Source organism: Camponotus floridanus, unplaced genomic scaffold, assembly GCF_003227725.1.
Source record: "Camponotus floridanus strain SB8 unplaced genomic scaffold, Cflo_v7.5 scaffold16, whole genome shotgun sequence".
Classification (NCBI taxonomy): domain Eukaryota; kingdom Metazoa; phylum Arthropoda; class Insecta; order Hymenoptera; family Formicidae; genus Camponotus; species Camponotus floridanus.
The window spans coordinates 3,250,579-3,269,932 of record NW_020229281.1 but is presented as its reverse complement, the minus strand read 5'-3'; the positions used below and the strand labels follow the sequence as shown (position 1 = coordinate 3,269,932).

Sequence of the window (19,354 nt, the reverse complement as noted above, 5' to 3'; positions counted from 1 at the left end):
ATGATTAAAAATTAAGTAAAATTAATGCATTCATAAAAATAAAATATTTTTCTCAATATATAAATATATATATTTATATTTTTATATGCTGAATATGTACATATATAAATGTAGAATATATATTTTTTACATATTCTCTCTCTCTCTCTCTCTCTCTATATATATATATATATATATATATATATAATAAATATAAAATATAAATAGAATATAGAATAAAATATATATATATATATATATATATATATATATTTTTTTTTTTAATTTTATATTCTATTTATATTTTATATTTATTTTATATAAAATAATTTTTACGTATATAAATATATTTTTATGATTTACACGTTCTTACTTTTTGTCATAAAAGAGGAAACCTGCTAACCTGTTTTATTGAATCACAATTAATCTCTGTCAGTTCGATAATACAGTTAATATAAGGAGTAAAAGAAATCACGTCATTTTCCATTCGATTATTTTATCATTCAAAATACATCATCGCAAGTAAATAATGTTACAAAACTGTCGATTAATGTTTTCGCAATAACAAAAGACAAAAAACAGAACAAGTAACAGAAGTTAATCGCTACAGCTCGATTTCTCATTTAAAATCAACTTCGATTTCAAAATAAAAAGTATGAATATAAAAAATTATTATTACCTATATTTTGCTGTTGTATAATCACTTAGTTGTCACGCTTGGATATAAAAATCGGAGAAATTTATTTGATTGATTATTAATCTTTATCTGAGATTGAAAAGCGAAGACGTTATCCTTTTCTTGTTTTAATAATGCGCCATCTTATAAAATACATGCAGCGACATCTAGTACCAAAGTAGAGCAGGTTTGCTGTGCACTGCAGATAAAGGAAGAGAAACTAGTGCGAAAATTGAAGGTAAAAAGAAAAGATATAAAGAGATTTTTAGCTGTATAAAATTATAGACTTTTAATTACATAATAAAATATAAAAAGAATCTTATGCACTTGTCTTTTCGACTATTCGATCTGAGATATCAAAAAACTGATAAATGTTAAAAAACAAATATATCTCAAACTGTATGGGCTTCACAAACTTCTTATTAATTACACAATATATACTTTATATAATTATATATTTTATGTAAACATAGATTTTTACATGTGAAAAATTGTTTAGAAACAAATGATGTATTCTTTGCTTGAATATTGACAAATTTAATGTTGAAATAATTGCATATTATGGTATCATTAATATATTTTTTAAAATTTACATTCATTATAAAAATACCTCTCTATGCATGTTATCAAATCTATCTAGTAGACAATAAGCGAGAAAAGATAGTGCATTTTTTAAAAATCTGCATACACAACTAATAAATGCAACATTAAAATGATTGTATCAAGATATCAATATTTTTATTTAATTTTTTATCATATAGGAATCACATCATTTACCCGTCTGTCGACAGTCACATATAAATTGAAGAACACTAAATATATATAAACCGTAATTTTACAAGTTTTATTTAATGTTATAGTTACTACACACTTAGTACCACTTATTTGATCGAGCGACACTTGTGTTTTGTCTAGGAAAGGGCTCCTACAATAGTACGATAGTAAATTGCAGCAATATGTAGAGGTATTTAGCTCCTATAAACATTCGTATTCAAAAGAAAAAAATTTATGTGTAATATAAACCTTTTGAATTGATGAATTTTCGGACGATACTCCATTATTTCCTCCTTTATTTCACTAAGCCCATCTTCTTGGCTTCCACCTCATAAATTAATAACCTCCACATTTTGACTACAAATACTTCTGCTTCTTCGTCTAATACCTAAAACACACGAGATGTGTATTCCACAGAAAAGATATAACGCGATAGCGAGAAATATTTGATAATTACCATCTGTACATCGTCAAGTATTCCTTGGGGAGGACTACCTGCCATTACTTTGCTACAGATAAAATCCACTAAAGTAGGTTCCGATTCGCCAATGTATTCGATAATTTTTTTATTGATCCAAGGTCTTATCCTCTTCTCCATCAATGTCTAAACAGATAAAAACGTAAAAACAGATTAGCACATCAATAAAAATTTATTTTACCGCCAAAAATAATAATATGGCTATGATATAAACGAAAAAAATATAATTAAAGATACAATTGTATTCAAACGATGTTAATATAGAATAATTGTTTCTGAAGAATAAGTGACACTTACGTTATCGATGAGTGCCCAATCAAGTTGGTAGCCAAATAATGCGTTCTTATCAGTGGGTATTTTGTCTATTAAAGATTTTATATGTTTTCGCTTTTCTTCTTGGCTTTTTGTACTTTCTTCCTTCCCTGCCTTCGTAGCTTCTTCAGTTTTCTTTTTCTTTTCGTCACCATAATCTGTAAAAATATAGACTATAAATATTCTAGTTTTCCTTCTTGTTAATATTATTAATAACGAAAATAAAAGTAATTTACCTAAAGGTACAAGTTTACGTTTCTTCGCATTATTGGCAGCATCATCATCATCATCGTTATTGAAAACGTCTTTAACATCGATACGGCCTTTTTTCCGCGTTTGATTCGGTTGTTGTGAATTCGTATTAACAGTAGTATTAGGACTGACTGGCGTTTTACCACCTATGTGATCGCTAGCACGATTGCCTCCACTTCCCATAGCAAATGGAACAAAGTTGCCTATAAAAAAAAAAAACAATTATGAACAGAAAAAAAATACATACAATATCTGTCAACTAATGGAATATATAATTAAAATCATAAATAATATGAAGAAATAAGAGCTTAATTAAATCGCAACGAGACAAATATTGTATCAAAAAGTGAATCGAACTTACTGCCACTTGTTTTTTCCGGTTCACTGACAAGAGACATACGCGAATCTTCATCCAATGACGGTGGAATGGATTGAGCGGGTGTTGCGGCCGATTGATGCGCGGGCGACGGTCGTGCATCCTTTAGGCTTTCTCGATCCGCTTCCGCAAATCCTTCTTGATTCTCCTCACCATCACGATGATGATTCTGATGATGTCTATGATGCCGCCGATGATGATGATGATGTCGCGGTGGTGTTCTGGATGGTGTTTCCGGTTGAGAAACTTCATCAAATTGCACACCATCATCACTATCGCTCTCTATTGGCTCGGTTTCTATCGGTGGCATTATTTCTTTATCCTTTTTCGTCGCCTTGTCATCCTCTTCGTCAATTATAGTAATCACTGGTTTAGGCTTATACTGTTCCTCCCTTTCGGCTTTCAACTAACAAAAAATATCGTAGAAATAAATAGTCAACAAAAATCAAGAAATTCATTAATATACTTTCTTTGTTATTGTAATTAGAATTTGTAGCCACCAGATGTAATGTGATTAAGTGATTAATATACAAAAGAATTAAATCTTACAATTCTGCAATCATATCAAACATAACATTTTGCAATTATGCAAAAAGAGATCTTTTTTAAGATAAATCCACACACACAAGCTTAGAAAATTAATACAATTTTTGATAAATGATAGAAAATTGTGTTGAACATTTATCGACCTAAAATTTCCTGAATTAAGAAATTAGATATGCATTAAATATGCAACGCATTTTCTTATGCTCAAGATATAAGAGATATATGAATTACCCTTTCAAATTCTGCAGCAGGATCCGGATTAGAGGCATCTGCATATAATTTCTCGCGTAAACGTTGAAGTTCTTGACGTTCTGCGCAACGGTCCCGCGAATCCGCCTCAGCCTCCAACGCTCGTTCTTCGAGCCGGCGAGACAGTTCCTTGCCCTTATAATACTTAGCATCATCGCGATCGTCATCGTAATCTTCGAGAAATTCTTTCAAGCGTTTCGCTTCTCTTTCTCTAGCCTCACATTTCGCGCGACGCTTCTCGGCTTCCTTCTCATATTCTTTCTGCTTACGTCGTTCACGTGTCTCCCATGCCCTTAAACGTTCCTGGTATGCCGCCTCTTTCTCTCTGGCTCGTCTCTCGTTCTTTTTCCTCTCCTTCGCCTCTTCTTCCTCTTCCCTTTCGCGCATAATCTCTCTCTCCGTTTTCCTCACTTCTTCTCGTTCCCGTTCTCTCTCGCGCTCCCGGTCTCTCTCCTTTTCTCTGTCTCGCTCACGTTCTCGCTCACGTTCTCTCTCGCGATCCCGATCACGCTCTCGTTCCCGCTCTCGATCTCTTTCACGGTCTCTATCTCGATCCCGATCTCGATCATTTCTCGATCGATCTCTGTCTCGTTCTTTAGATCTGGAAAAGTCAAGATCATGAAAGAATTGTAAAAATTATATTGAAGCAATATTTATATATATAAACTAAAAGAAAAAAAATATTCAAATCGAGTCACTTGTAAATGTTGACGGGTCGTACTCCATAGCAAGGCTCGCACAAGTTCCTATACTGTAATCAAGGTGTGTGAACACACCATTTCTTACTTGCAAATATTTAATGTCATACATTTTATATGCTGTATGTATATTGGATTATTGCATCTGTTGTATGTGGGATGCAAATGGAATGCTCACCTAGATCTAGAACGACGTTTGTCCCTTCTACTGCTGCCTGTACTATCACTACGACCTTTATGAGACGTAGGACTACCAAGTTCTCCATCCTGATCTTCCTTAGAAACATCATCGTCGCGTTTATCGCGCCGCTCTTTCTCCCGCTTTTCACGTTCCTCCTTTTCGACGGCTTCCTTCTTTCGCTTTACTTGGGCCTTTTCTTCCTCTTGTTTCTATAAAACACAAGAACGCGAACACAGGTGAGACAAGAAGGTTGAAACAAGGATATCGGTTTGTGATATTGATGGAACCAAGGAACTAGCAATCGTATCCTCCTTAAGCGTAAAACACAAAAGAGATGAAAAAATATTCATAAATTATATTGTTATTAATAAACAGAAGTATCATTAATAATCATTATAAAAACGAGCAAGTTATAAAATAGCAAGCGTTCAATGAAAAACTTTGTCAAATTAAAATAGTTTCATGAGTATCATGATCTGATTGAATAAACTTTGATAAAAAATGCTCGCTAATTATTAAAAATGTGTCTTTGTTTATTTTCAAAATTATTGAATTTTTACATCTGAAAAAAATATATAAAGACAGAAAAAAAAGAATTAGCCATATCACGATTCATATACAGAACGATTACTAGTTGTATAAGCCTTAATCATCTGACATAACAAATGTAGAGAAGTGTTCATTTCAATATGGTATACTCACTCCACTGGAGTATGCTCGATCAGCGGCATCTTACACGCGAAATCTCGTTTACATATCAATTACCTAAGTGCAGGTACAAATATTTGGATACAGGCATAAAAGTTATCTTAGACTTTTAGCTTATATTTAAATACCTTAATAGCTAAACAGATGCATCGCAGAGGCCACTCAATGTACTTACAACATTGCAAATGTGCCTGTAAGATTTTCGATAGTCTAAATCTAATGGTAAAATCTTTATAGTTTGAAAGGGTTCTTATTTTTTAGATTAAATTTAGAGACATTCTTGATCAATACTCAATAATTATTAGAAAATATTATACCAATCGAAGGCGCAGTCGTCACGAAGAGAGGGTATCCCGCCAAAACATCTTTTCACATTTGCCAAGAAACTGTCTGATAATATTTGTTTTCTCCTGGATATGGTTACACGCGTTATGGCAGCCGATGCAGCAAACTGTTGAATATCAAATGCACAATAGTTTGCCCACCGTTATCGTCCCCGTGTTATTAAACGCAACGTCTTAGAAATAAATTAGTATGGTTCATCCTTATTCGTTACTAGTATCCAAAAATGGGTTACTGTTTGGAAAATCGATTCTATTGTTGTGCGATTTTTACACGACATTAAAATATAATCTACATAAAATTAATTATACTATTAAAATATATACTATTAAAATATTATTAAAATATATATTATTAAAATTTTCTTCTAATACTTTTTCCTAATATATCACTATATATAGAAATTTTTATTATAATATGCATTGGCAAAGCTGCTACAATTACAGAATTTAAAAAAATTCTCTTTACATAATTTTTTTTTCCATCTCTTTTTTTATCATGTAATATATATCATTAGTCCTATTTTCCATAATTATCTATTCCAATATCAAATGGAATATAATGATATATAAGCTCTCTCGTCCATACGGTAACCCATGGTTTTAAGCTCTAACAAGGGTAGAATAACTCAGTGCATAAAAATAGATGCACATTGTGAGGAGAGAATAGACTGCTGAAACATGAAACGTAGTCAAAAAGGTATTTTTCTCAGAGATGGGCAGTTCACTAGCAAAAAAACTACAAGAACCGAATTGCTTGTGTTGGCTCATGGTTGTGGAGTTTACTCACGGTGTGAAGTTGACTTGGTCAGTCAGTGTGGTGGTACCGGAGAATGGAGGAGCGCGCACCTAGGTACTACATGTCTGATCGAGACGCTGACAGAAGCTGTTTACACAAAATAAAGACAACAACTGAACAGTCTCCATTGGTGATGGACAAAATCAGTTTCAATTGTGTGTACCGAGCAAAGTTTCTCTCGATCCTATCAAATAGTCTAGTCCGTATCGTAAAAAGTGTGTCAGCGCCAAACTTGTGTTTTGCTCAAAATGATAATAATAAGGTTCGAATCCTAAATTATGCATGAAAGCAACCTGAACAACCGCTTACCTACGTTCGATATGCAAATACTAGACTGCTAGGCCTCTCTTAGCACAAATATCAATCAATCAGACGTTTGTTTACAAATGGTTCTTGCCGTTAGATACTTTAAATCATTGGATACTTTAATTTTATTACCGTGTTTTTATACCGCAACCATGCTCCATATGAAGAATTATATAGCATTGGATAATATAAATATTATGTTTTGATATAAATATGATACATAGTGTAACATGATAATAAATTAGAAACAAAATATATAAGAATTTTCCTCAGGTTTAAAAAGATGCAAAAAATATTCAGAATAAAATAAATAATCTTGAAAATTAATCTCGAATATAATCAATTTAGATATAATTAACGCTTTAATTTTATTCTATACAAAATGAAGAAAATTCTCTTTTTATAATTATTTTTAAAAATATATATTTCAATGATTAGAAAAATAAAATTCTAGGGAAAAATATTTCTTTTCGTATGTACTAAAAGTCTTTAAAACCATTTAAATTTTATTTCGAACATTTTTGTACATCTTTGAATCTAAGGAAAATATTTAATTCTGTTTTATTTCTAATAGTTCTTTTCGTATAAATAATATCTATTTGTAGTACGAAATACTATTAGATGCAATTACATATATTCCTATATTTTATAAATATACCTACATTTTAATATTTGTATACTAAATGCTTGTGCATATCAATTTATGACAGTTCTGTCAGATAAATCTTTTCAATTTTAAAAAATACTAATAATTAATATATTCTAATTTTAATAACGTATAACAAAAAGAAAAATAGAACGAATATAAACAATTACTCAAACATATTTAATTATGCGTACAATTAAAATTGTGACTGTTATAAAAATAAAATGTATCCATACAATAGTAATAAAGAATCCATTAATTCGACACATATTGAAATTGATATTAATTGTGCTAGCAGTTTAGCATGACATATACAGAAGTAGATAAAATTACTTTATTATCAAACGAGAATCGTATCTATCTCTAAACATTAAAAATATAATAGTCGCAATGAGACTATTTGCGACAAATTAATAAAACTAATAGAAACAAAACAGATGAGCTACATGTCATCAGCTTGTCGCGAAGAGCTATGAGAATCTCCTTCTTAATGTACAATATAATGCATTTCTTTTTATTTTTTTTTCTTTTTTGCTTTTTTCATGTTTGGTTGTTTGGATTATACTCTGACTTACCGACGAGCCTGCAGCCGCCTGCGAAAATACGAGGGATGTGCTGTGATTGACTCCCTTCAGAGCCAATGAGTGAGTGAAAGGGTGGTCCCCATACACAGCATTCCTAGGCGTGTGCGTTTGCTGTGTGCGACGCACGCTGCCTGTTATTATAATTATAGCAACGAGTCACGGCTCCAATTGTTCAGAGCTAACATAGCACACACGCACTTTACCACAAAATACTTAAAAGCTACGGCTTTCGAGATATATACTTGTAATCCTCTCTTGTATATCCAAGTACATTCTTTTACATTTCAAGTATACACAAAGAGAGTCTAATCAGTGCCTGCGATAGAATGCATATGCGATTGGACACTTTTACGATTGTAAAAGTGCTTGTCGCGATTTATGATTTCATATTATCGTTTAAACATTGAAAACGCGTGAATCTGTGTCCGATCGCAACATCTATATAAAGTAGATATAGCGGCAATTCATCGACAAACATTAAAAGATGAGTTCTTTCTTTCATATATAGCATGATAGATTCATAGATTTACGTCGTTGTTATGCTGCTGTATGCCTTTGATTTCTATATCAGCAAGACGTAATGTGATAATATTTTTCTGTACATTCAATATTTTCAAGTTTCGCGAAAATTTTGCGTACACACACTATATATCCGACCAATATCATTAACATATTCAAATATCATAAACTTATGAATGCACATATGTAAAAGATATAAACATCATAAAAATAACAAAATAATACAAAGTATTACAAACATATGATATTCTGAAAATAAAAAATGAAATTGTATTTCTCTTTATATTTTTATAAGAAAAAAATTATACAAGAAAGATAAAAAATATTAATGATATGAATATTTAGAAAGAATACAGATACATATTATTGCCAATGTGTATTAATAAGCACAATTAAATCACATAGATTATCTCATATTATTTTAATCTGATTTTATTTATATCTGAAATGTATTATTTTGTCCCGTCAAATTTCTACTAGTTTACAATAAGAAAAATGATATTCAATCGCGCGTAAGAAAATATGTTTATAATGCTTTGTAGACCGAGAGTGTGTTACACATAAATAATATTAATTTCGTCATAAATATCAATAAATTAATGAAAATTTTTTCAGCGTACTTGTTAAGAGAGATAAAAAATTCTATCTTTCATCGTATCTATGCAAGATCATAAAAGAATTTTTCATGGTATAAAAAGAAAAGAGAGAGACGTAGGATTTAAAGAAAACAAAAAGAGATCTAGAGAAAAATACTCGTAATAATAATTACCTTCATGACTTCACGGAATTTGCCAATTTCTCGAGTGATCAAATCTCTTTTGCTCTCTTCTATTTCAGCGTCATCCAGATTTAATGATTTAGCTACCATTTTTGTTTGATGTTCCTCTGTAATTATAAAGTTAAACTTTTAAACGTTTCCCATGTTAGCAAAAGAAGAGATTTCGAAATTATAAATTACCTGGAGCAACCTGGGCCATTTCTAAATCTGCAGCATGTTCGGCAATGATCTGGTTGATACGAGCGAGCGCATCCGCATCAACCACTCTCATACCTTCGTCCATATAATCTTCACCTTCTTCGCCATCTGCTCCTTCACCGGATGTCTCGTCTTGTAAAGGTGACTGACCACCTCTGAGCTTCTTCCTTCTTTCAGCTATAAAGTAACGCATCGTATTTAATTCACGTTATTCAAATTTCCTTACCTCCAATCTTATTTTATTTTTTAACGCGAAAACTCACCTTTAAATTGATCCAGGACTACCTTGGCTTTAGCATCTACTTTGACGACAAGCTTTTTCGTGCCTATTTCCATGTCGTGGAGCAATCTGACCGCTCTAAGACCTGCATCGGGACCCGCGTATTCGCAGAAGCCAAATGCCTGTACTCTTTTCCAAGAAAGCACATGTCCACATGCACCGAGAATATGTCGTATCATCACGTCAGGGGCTCTGTCCATTATGTTACCGATGAATACCGTAACAGGCGGGCCAGACTCTCTCTCCCGTCTTCGATTATTGTCGTGACGATTCTGATTGCGCGAGTAACGTACAGCCGGCGCGGATGTCTGCATCGCAGATACGGGTGTTGGAATCATCTATGTTTTGTAAATGGTAGGATTCTTAATTATGCACATGTCTACTCATGCACTCAGTTTTTCCCCTCCCTCTCTAATAGCGATTAATTTATTTTTATTTTAATTAAGCTTCTTACTACAGAATATCAAATTATAACACATTCTGTTTTATGTACTTATCATGCATCGAATAAATTCAAAGAAAAAAACTGCATTAAAAGTATTTTGCATTCAAAGCTGTTTGTATAATTTTATTAAAAAGATATATTTGTTGCAAGTTTGAAACAAATTTTGTGATACAATTCACATTAATAAATGTTGATATAAATTGCATGTTCATGCTTAATATTTTAAAAATAAAATGCAACACAATATATATATATATATATATATATATATATATATATATATATATTAATCAATACCACTTTGATTACATACATGTGTATAAATTTATTTTATAGATTAGAATTATAAGAAATTAATTTTTCAGCAATAACAAAAGCAAAAGTTATCACATACAAATTAAATTATTTAATATAATTCGTGTATAAGTAAATATTAATATATTTTACATAAATAATTATCAATATAAAAACACTTATCATGCTACAATCATCATGTGATAAATTTACTTACATGTGCCATAGGCATGACTCCTCCTATAATTGGTGGAGGTGCGCCAACCATATATGGCATTGGGGGCATCCCTGGAATACCCATAGGTGGTTGACCAGGATAAGACATGATGACAAATTGATACTACAAGAATGAATGCTCTGCAACAATAAATTTCATAAATTTTTAATAAAGCAAATAAGATAAAAATTGATCTTATCTTAAAAGATGATTACACACAAATTTATATCTTATAGGAACAAAATTATTAAAAAAAGAAAAGATAAAAGGCTACAAGGACCAGCGCAAAGGTTAAATATATGCGAAGAATTAGACGGTAGTTACAATTTAATAAACCGAAAGAAATGTTTATTTAACTTAAACAAGACAAATTCTTTATATTAATTTAGAACAAAATTATAATACGCATCATAATGCAACTATAAATAATAGATATTAGTTTTATTATATATTGTCTAATGCAAATAAATTTTTTAATAAATAAACAATAACATTGAAATGCAATATATGTATATACAGTATCTGATGAACATTATATGCTTCAAAAAAAGCATATATATATTATATATTATACATGTCAATAAAATGTTAAACTGTTTGTGACATTCTAAACAATTAATTATGTAGGAAAAAGAATATTACTTGATATGCTGTAAAATAGCATTATTTATCGTAATTTCGAAGATAAAATTGCTATCAAAATGCATGAGTTTTTAGTCATATTTGTACGTAGAAAGTATGGGGATGAAAAGCGACAATTGATATTTATTGCAATACATAATGGAGGAGACAATCATACTTTATTCTTATTACGTGATATTTGCATCACTCAGATAAAATAACAACAATAAAGTGCACCAGATCACTGTGAATGAGAGTAATCAATTCATGAATAACAGGAGGCGGAAGAAATTTAACGCGATATATAACAACTCTTTACAAATGCTTCTTCTTCTCTTTCTCTGCCTTTATCGTTTTTTATCTATCTACATGGTCCAATATACCTTCTGCAACGACTTCCTAAAATTAAATTAGCATCTTTTCCTCGAAAAAAGATTCATATAATCCCGATACAATCCTAATTATCCTCGCGTCGTGCATTGGCGTACTATTCATAAACGCCCGACAGAGAAAAAGAGAGAGAAAGAGAGAGAGAAAGAGACGTCAATGCGGACGGATTTTAACCACTAAATGAAAAGATTGTCGGGATTATACTCACACAACGGATTCGGAAATCAGTCTACAAATTATCGTACTAGAGTTCTACACGTCATTTCGATAAAAATTATCGGGCCGGACGTAAATTCTCACGCTTAAATCACAATATCACCCCGATCTTTAGCAACGATCTCGGTACAATACAATTGCGATATCAACACGGTATACTCGAGTATTATAGTACGGCAACTGCCCCGATATTTCTGAAACTTTCGCGCATGCGCGAGCAGCTTGTACTAGGCGCGGCACGCGGTAAGCGATTCGTTGACCAATCATATTTCCGCTATGATTATCGTCTCCGGACAAGCGAGAGATGATTGGTCGCCGCATTATCGTCATAGAACGCATTCTATAGTCCGTATCAGATTATGCATCGAGCTCTATAGTATATTACGCGAGTTTTTCCTATATAAAATGGCAACCAGATGTATATATTCTGTATGGTGTCTGTTGCTTTTTCATTTATCATCTGACCTAAAAACATTTCTCGTTAGATATTTAATAATAAAAGTAATACACGCAGCTTTTAGGAAATATTTTAGTTTTATTTATGAATTTAAATAGTGAAATTGGAAACGTTAAAGCCCGTTTCAAACTATGAATGAAAAATGTAAAATTTGAAATTTGAATGAGAAGAAAAGGAAACTAGAGATTTCTTTGTCTCGATTGGTCAAATGTCAATTTTCAATGCATACTTCGATTTGAGCTTCACAGAGCTCAATGATCGAAAATTGAAGTTTGACCAATCAGGACGAGTCAATTCAAACTCTTTTTATTCCGATTAATCAAATTCCAATCTTCAACGTACACACATACATAGTCCAAACAAGTTACGGGACGCTCTACACGCGCATTTAAAGACAATCGGCCTTCGACTGATTGGCGTTGCGGTCCTCTGTAACGGCAGCGCGATGCGATTTGCCAAAGCGGTGCGCGTGTGTGGAATAGTAGCGAGGACGGAAGAACCGAAGGAAGGAGCGTGAACTGCGTGAAGGAGTCGACGAGACGAGGACAAGAGTGCCACGGTGGGCCGTGCGTTGCGGGCCATTGACAGGCGCGTTCGGATGCGCTTCCCGCTCGCGCTTTCCATCTCGGCACGCGTCGCGACGACGAGGAAAATATTCGAGGTCGTCGTTCCCAATCGTTCCGTGCTTCCGTTAACGCGTACGCTGCGTGCAACCCAAGTACAGGCCTGCTCGTTAGTTACCCCTCTCGTTTCGCGATCTCGTACGTCCGCGTCTCGTATTTCTCGTTCCCCGTCTCTGCGCCGTCTTTCGGAGCCTTTGCGCCGGAGGAAAAACCGGCTGATCGTCACGCACGATACATCGAACTATTCCAAACGGCTCTATACACATTACGTATATATATATACATCGCGATCTTGTTGTAACTAACCTTGCGGAACGCGACTCTGGCGTCTCCAGCGAAATCTAATTAGTAGTTTGCGAATCTCTCCATTTCACTCGTTGCGTTTCTTCGCGAGTGCCCGTTGCTCGAGTGCGTGAAATGTGAGTTCCTCTAGTTGAATAATAATAATAAAAGAGTCGTTTGTTAGAGAGATAAATCATGTAAGTATATCTATCCTCGCGGAGGATGACATGTATGGGAAACTAATTCGACATTGCGAAATTTGCTAGAAACTCTTTCTTGTACAAGGCGATCCATTGTCGATTGTTGATTATTGCTGCTTGATTGTTTCCCGTTATTTTCATATAATTGACATTCGAATATACATTTGTGCTATGAAACAACAATTAAACTATAAAGGCTTGCCGAGAGAACATTTGTTGCATACGTAGAACAAATTTTCGCATTCCGTAAATTAGCATACTCGTAGAAATTATCGCTGGTAAAGTGTTTACTTAATGATTCGTTAAGTCGCTAAACAAACTTCAATCTTAGTTTCTTTGTTGATTTTTGAGGGTAATATGCATGTATAGATACTTTAGTGCGACTAGTGTGATAAAATTGTGCATATCTAATTTGTAGAAAAAAAATAGTATTTTTAAGATAGCAAGTAGCATTCCTTACTGACCCGAAGCATGTAAACAATTTCACTTAGCTGTCTCGTCTCGAGAAGGTTACAAGATATGTAAGAATGATAGTAACCTAAATATACTTAATATTTTATATCTTATATTTTTATATTGAAATTGATAAAACATCTATCAATTTATGTTATCTTAAAATTATAGAATAAATTTGCTTTGTTAATGATAGATGCACATTATAAATATCTCCTGAATATTGTAAACATTTGCTAATAAAATTAAACATATTAAATGTATATTTAATTATATGTTATTATGTTATGTGTATATAATTTTAATGATATATATTTCCATGCAATTAATATTTTCATGTCAATTAAAAATGTAAGCGAATAGTATTCTTTTAGAAGAAATTAATGAAAAGAATAAAATGCAAAATTATAAATATAATTATTATTGTGTCTATAAATATATACAATATATGTATTGATATGTTGTATGATAGTTGATGCAATGTATCGATATTTTACTTGTATCAAATAAATCTTTTTTATGATAGAGTTTTGAAGTTTATTCTTAGCAAGAATAAACTTTACATTGCAAATTGAGATTGTTTTCTATCTGTATGATATGTAATAAGTTGTGTTATTTTATCAAATAAATAGCAGATTCTTATACATGTGAATAATTTAATAGCTATAGAATGCCACCAAGACGAGTGGAAGATGTACCTGTGAAGAGAGTGGCAGCTGCAGGTTGTAAATTACCAGCGCAACTGCCAGCGGGAGAAATCTTAACTGATATTACACAAAATAAATGGAGACTCGGAAATACCATTGGATATGGTGGTTTTGGGGACATATATTTAGGTAAATGTTTATAGTCTGCATTCATAATATTGAATATAATATAATCTGTCATATTTTATATATATATATATATATATATATATATATATATGTATAAAATTAAATGTAATAAGACTTTCTTTTGTTTCTCTACAGCTTCTAATGACGTTACGTCGCCTGTCGGCCAAGATGCCAAATATGTTGTAAAAATTGAGCCTCATAACAATGGGCCATTATTTGTTGAAATGAATTTTTATATAAGAGCAGCACGTAAGCACATGAGTAAGTAATGTATATATGATACAATTTAGATTAATTCAGATTTATAATCTAAGAATACAAAAAAATGAATGAAAGTATCATTGTTGTTTTGACATTTTTTTTTTCTTTTGCAGTTGAAAGTTGGTGCGAGTCTCAAAGAAAGAGGAAAATTGGTGTTCCTACATACGAGGGCTCAGGTTCTCATATTTATAGAAATGAGCGATATAGGTTTCTAGTAATACCACGATATGGAATAGATATTGGAAAACTATTCCTGTCGCATAGAAGGAAATTACCAACAAGATTAGTTAACACGCTGGCTATACAAATGGCAAATTTCATATTTGTGATGCACTTTTTAGACAATTATTGCATAATTTTGCTTTTGATTATTCAGGAATTATAATTTTTTTTACAGTTGGATGCATTAGAGTATATTCATAGCAAAGGATATGCTCATGCAGATATTAAGGGACCAAATATTTTATTATCATGTGGAGATGGGATAGGAAAAGAAAAATCCCAGGCATACCTTGTAGATTATGGCTTGGCGTATCGTTTTCGTACAGGAACTGGTGAACACAAGCCATTTGTACATGATGAGAGAAGAGCTCACGAGGGTACTTTAGAATTTACATCACGGGATGCTCATCATGGAAGTATGTCACATTACTTTTAATGGGCATTTGCACATTTATAATTATTCGTATATCAATCTAGTTATAAAGAATATTCTCTTCTTACATGAGAAACCAATAGGAATAGTTAAACTGTTTAATTTCAACAAAAAACTTAATATTTACTATGGCAAAAACCACCCATTGACTATATTATTAGGAATAACTTTAAATTTCAAAATTTCATTAAATAAATTATTTTTTAGCACATTCAAGAAGAGGAGATCTAGAAACTTTAGGTTATAATATTATACAATGGTTATGTGGAAAGCTACCTTGGGAAAAAAATAGTGATGACATGGACTCAGTTATGGATCCAGAAGAAGTTCATCGACAAAAAGAAATTCTTTTGTCAGACTTGTCTTTGTTTATGGATAAATGTTTTCCTCACAAAAAAACACCACCAGGTTAGTCAAAATATAAAAATATCATAAGATAAAATAAATGTAAAAAAAATGGATTCACACTCTGTGTATTATTTTCTGTTTTCATTCTTTTTTAACATTATTTTACATAAAATATCTATCTCTCTTATAGCTGCAATTATGAAGTATATGAAGTATGTGACTGAATTAGAATTCGAGACCAAGCCCAATTATTCCTATTTACGGAATTTATTTGTACGCAGTAGCAGCCAAGATAGCAATATTCCTACATGTCTTTACAGTATGAAAGAATCCAATGAAAATCTTACAAGTGCTATATTTTTCGAGCGTCCATATTTAAGAGAAAGAAGACCTTGCAAACCTGTAAATGGCGAGGTAAAATAATATTAATTGAATATCTAATTAATTTTAAGTATCTGTTTCTTAAACTCACGTAATTGATTGTTATTTTAATATTATTTAGATTCGAATAACACGAAATACACAGCCTAAGCATTCAGTTCAGGATAAAGAATTTAGCTGGGAAGCAGTATTGGCGCTGCACCCGGATAAATTTGCAAAAATTAGTACTCAACCGCCGTCTTCACCTCTGACACCGCCTCTTACACCCCCGCCATCCTTACCTTCACGACCACCATCTTTACCAACGTACGCTATGCTGGACGTACTTCGTAGAATGAAGGAAAGGCAATCAAATTCATATAGGCATAAAGGAACGCCGAGATCATCGGAGTGAGTATTTAACTTTAGTTATTGTGTATTCAGACACGATATATGAAAAGTATACATATATAAATATATAAATATAAATATATATATATATATATATATATATATATTATATTTATATTTATATTTTTAGTAATTGGTTATTTTTTGAATTTCAGTAACGAACTCAAACCAAAATGGATGACACCCGCGATGGAAGAAGTTGCACGATTAAAAAAAATGGTTATTGAGTCTCCCAGTCCCGTTCCTCAAAGTTCACGTGTAACACGTTCACGTGTGGCGAATACAAAAGGTAAGATTAATACATAAAATTATTGTTTATAGAAAAGAAAAACAAGAAAAACATATAGGGTGATCATTCTTACACTTTTAATTGGTAGTATTACACTTAGTCAATATATTGTAAATAAAATACATATTTATTAAATTCTGTCAATTTGATTGCATTATTTGTAAATTGATGCATTAATGATTATTTTCAAAATAACTTTAAAGGTATTTTACAATATAGAAACATAATAACAAAATTTTAATAATTTTAACTAGTTTGGAAAATATTAATGATATTTTTTTATTACTGAAAAATTATTTCCACAATTTTAAAACATTTCTTCTTAAAACATTTTTTGTAAACGTTTATACAATAAAACAGTAGGACTTTCGAATACATTTTTTAAGATTGATGTGGATAATATGACATATAACTAATCATATAATTATGTGTAATCAGGAGTTAAGAAGCAACATAAACGGAAAAGGGATAATTCAATCGAAGTTACGCATAAAAGAAGGAAAGCCTCATTCTCTTAAATTGGTCTGGTTAGTATTGATGGAAATCAGTCTCTGATAATGAATCCATCGGAAATATATAATTAAGTATTATTCGGACAAAATCTCGATTTATCACGATGTTATCGACACACATCGCATTAATTTATTTAAGACTGCTTCATCATGATGATTTGTTTTTCAATAAAATCGAACAATATATATATAAGATTTCTAAATAGTTGTAGCGAACAAAATAGTGATAATATTAATAATATTAAGTGACTTCCTCCTAGGAAATTACAGAGATTCAATAGAATTAATGTGTTCGTATAGAAAGACATCAACTATGGATGTCGTAATATTCCTGCAAGACATGATGTCTGTTGCATAATTTAAGATCGCACAAATGAATTTTGCAATCAAATCATTAGGTTGAATTTGTTGTTTGTAACATTAATATGTAGAGAGAGAGAGAGAGAGAGAGAGTGTGTGTGTGTGTGTGTGTGTGTGTGTGTGTGTGTGTGTGTGTGTGTGTGTGTGTATATTATATAATATTATAATAAAATCAGTCAGATTATAAATGTTTCTCCCTACATATTTACAATCATACATTAATTAATTTAACTGATGTTTATATTTTACACAATATATAATGCAAGCAATGTTATAAAATTTCTAATATCTCAATCTCTTGTGTTCTAAAAAAAGGTATAACAGTATTAAAGATTATTTAGATACAAGCGCGAACTTACACAAAAGATAATTATCAAGGATTATGATAAATATTTATACATCACAAAATTTTTAATTCGTGAATATTCTTGTGCAATATAAATCATAAAGATAATGCACAAGATGATAATGTGCAAGAAAAGATAATGTGGATATTGAATATCGTATTATTTGTAAAATCTTGTTTTTCATAACGATTGTGCTCTTCTCTATCTAACTGCTCAAAGAAAAATCATTGTAATATTAAATTATTTATGTAAATATCTGATTCGATTAATTCTTATATTTCAGTTAATTTCTTGAATTGTTTTAATTTCATGCAAAATCGTGCGATATAAGAAAAAATAGATTTTTTTTGCGTTATGTGCACATATATTTCCTTTGTTAAAATCATAACTGTATATATGCCATTTCTTTTCATTAGAATAATTCGTTCTGCTAATTTATGTAAAAATGTATTTAAAGATATTAACTTTTATAAATTAATTTCTGCAATGACAGTAAGCAAAAGCATAGATATAATTATATTTAGTTTATATCATGACATTTAATATTATTAATATATATACATATTTATGCTATTATAATTATGTTCGGAGAATAATTCACTATTATATAAAAAACATTAGCAAAACGTATGATAAGATTTCGCTATTTTATATACCGTACATATGAAAGAGATTCAGTAATTTTTTGTATTCCATTATGGCGTAATTTCCGAGCTTACCATATATTAGAAAATATTGTATCATGATCTATTTTATGTCACAATTACGTGAATTTTTATCTCTGATAGAATTTTAGATATAATCTAGAATGCGCGCGTATTTAGATAAAATATTAATTAATGTTTGTTAGTGCTTTCGTTGTCCATGTCGTGATCCATTTATAGATTTATGTTACAATTTTTTTATACACATTTGTGATAATTTATTTATATCATTTTAAGTTATATATGTACCTGTGGCCCCTTTCTCTCCCCAATGTAAAATGTTATTACTCTAAACTGAATCGATGATCACCTATATTTGTATTGTATTTCTACATGAAATTCTTTATTGTTATATTTAAGTGCGAAAATAATTGAAATGGTACTCTGTTTCCA

General features: G+C 31.3%; 2 protein-coding genes across 4 annotated transcripts; one reads left to right on the top strand and one right to left on the bottom strand.

Annotated features, from left to right (window-relative positions):
• Positions 1-1,378: 1,378 nt before the first annotated feature.
• Positions 1,379-12,010, bottom strand: LOC105255936 (RNA-binding protein 25). 2 transcript variants are annotated; one of them, XM_011265486.3, is made up of 13 exons: positions 11,856-12,010; positions 10,637-10,776; positions 9,664-10,018; positions 9,383-9,577; positions 9,194-9,309; positions 4,519-4,730; positions 3,625-4,243; positions 2,833-3,253; positions 2,456-2,674; positions 2,205-2,377; positions 1,887-2,033; positions 1,679-1,817; positions 1,380-1,580 (listed from the first exon to the last, which is right to left on the bottom strand). In XM_011265486.3, exons 2-12 carry the CDS (start codon positions 10,742-10,744, stop codon positions 1,725-1,727), a joined length of 2,658 nt encoding a protein of 885 aa, XP_011263788.1. In that variant the 5' UTR covers positions 10,745-10,776; positions 11,856-12,010; the 3' UTR covers positions 1,380-1,580; positions 1,679-1,724. The 2 variants fall into 2 exon arrangements, with proteins under 2 accessions (XP_011263787.1, XP_011263788.1); XM_011265485.3 differs by having other exon boundaries at positions 1,379-1,817.
• Positions 12,011-12,652: 642 nt separating this feature from the next.
• Positions 12,653-18,009, top strand: LOC105255937 (serine/threonine-protein kinase VRK1). Of its 2 annotated transcripts, none has more exons than XM_011265488.3 (10): positions 12,653-13,362; positions 14,542-14,714; positions 14,850-14,975; positions 15,089-15,285; positions 15,373-15,613; positions 15,838-16,038; positions 16,169-16,392; positions 16,481-16,749; positions 16,905-17,038; positions 17,477-18,009. In XM_011265488.3, the coding sequence occupies exons 2-10, from the start codon at positions 14,549-14,551 to the stop codon at positions 17,554-17,556; spliced, it is 1,638 nt and encodes a 545-aa protein (XP_011263790.1). In that variant the 5' UTR covers positions 12,653-13,362; positions 14,542-14,548; the 3' UTR covers positions 17,557-18,009. The 2 variants fall into 2 exon arrangements, with proteins under 2 accessions (XP_011263790.1, XP_011263789.1); XM_011265487.3 differs by having other exon boundaries at positions 12,653-13,422.
• The last annotated feature ends 1,345 nt before the right edge of the window (positions 18,010-19,354 follow it).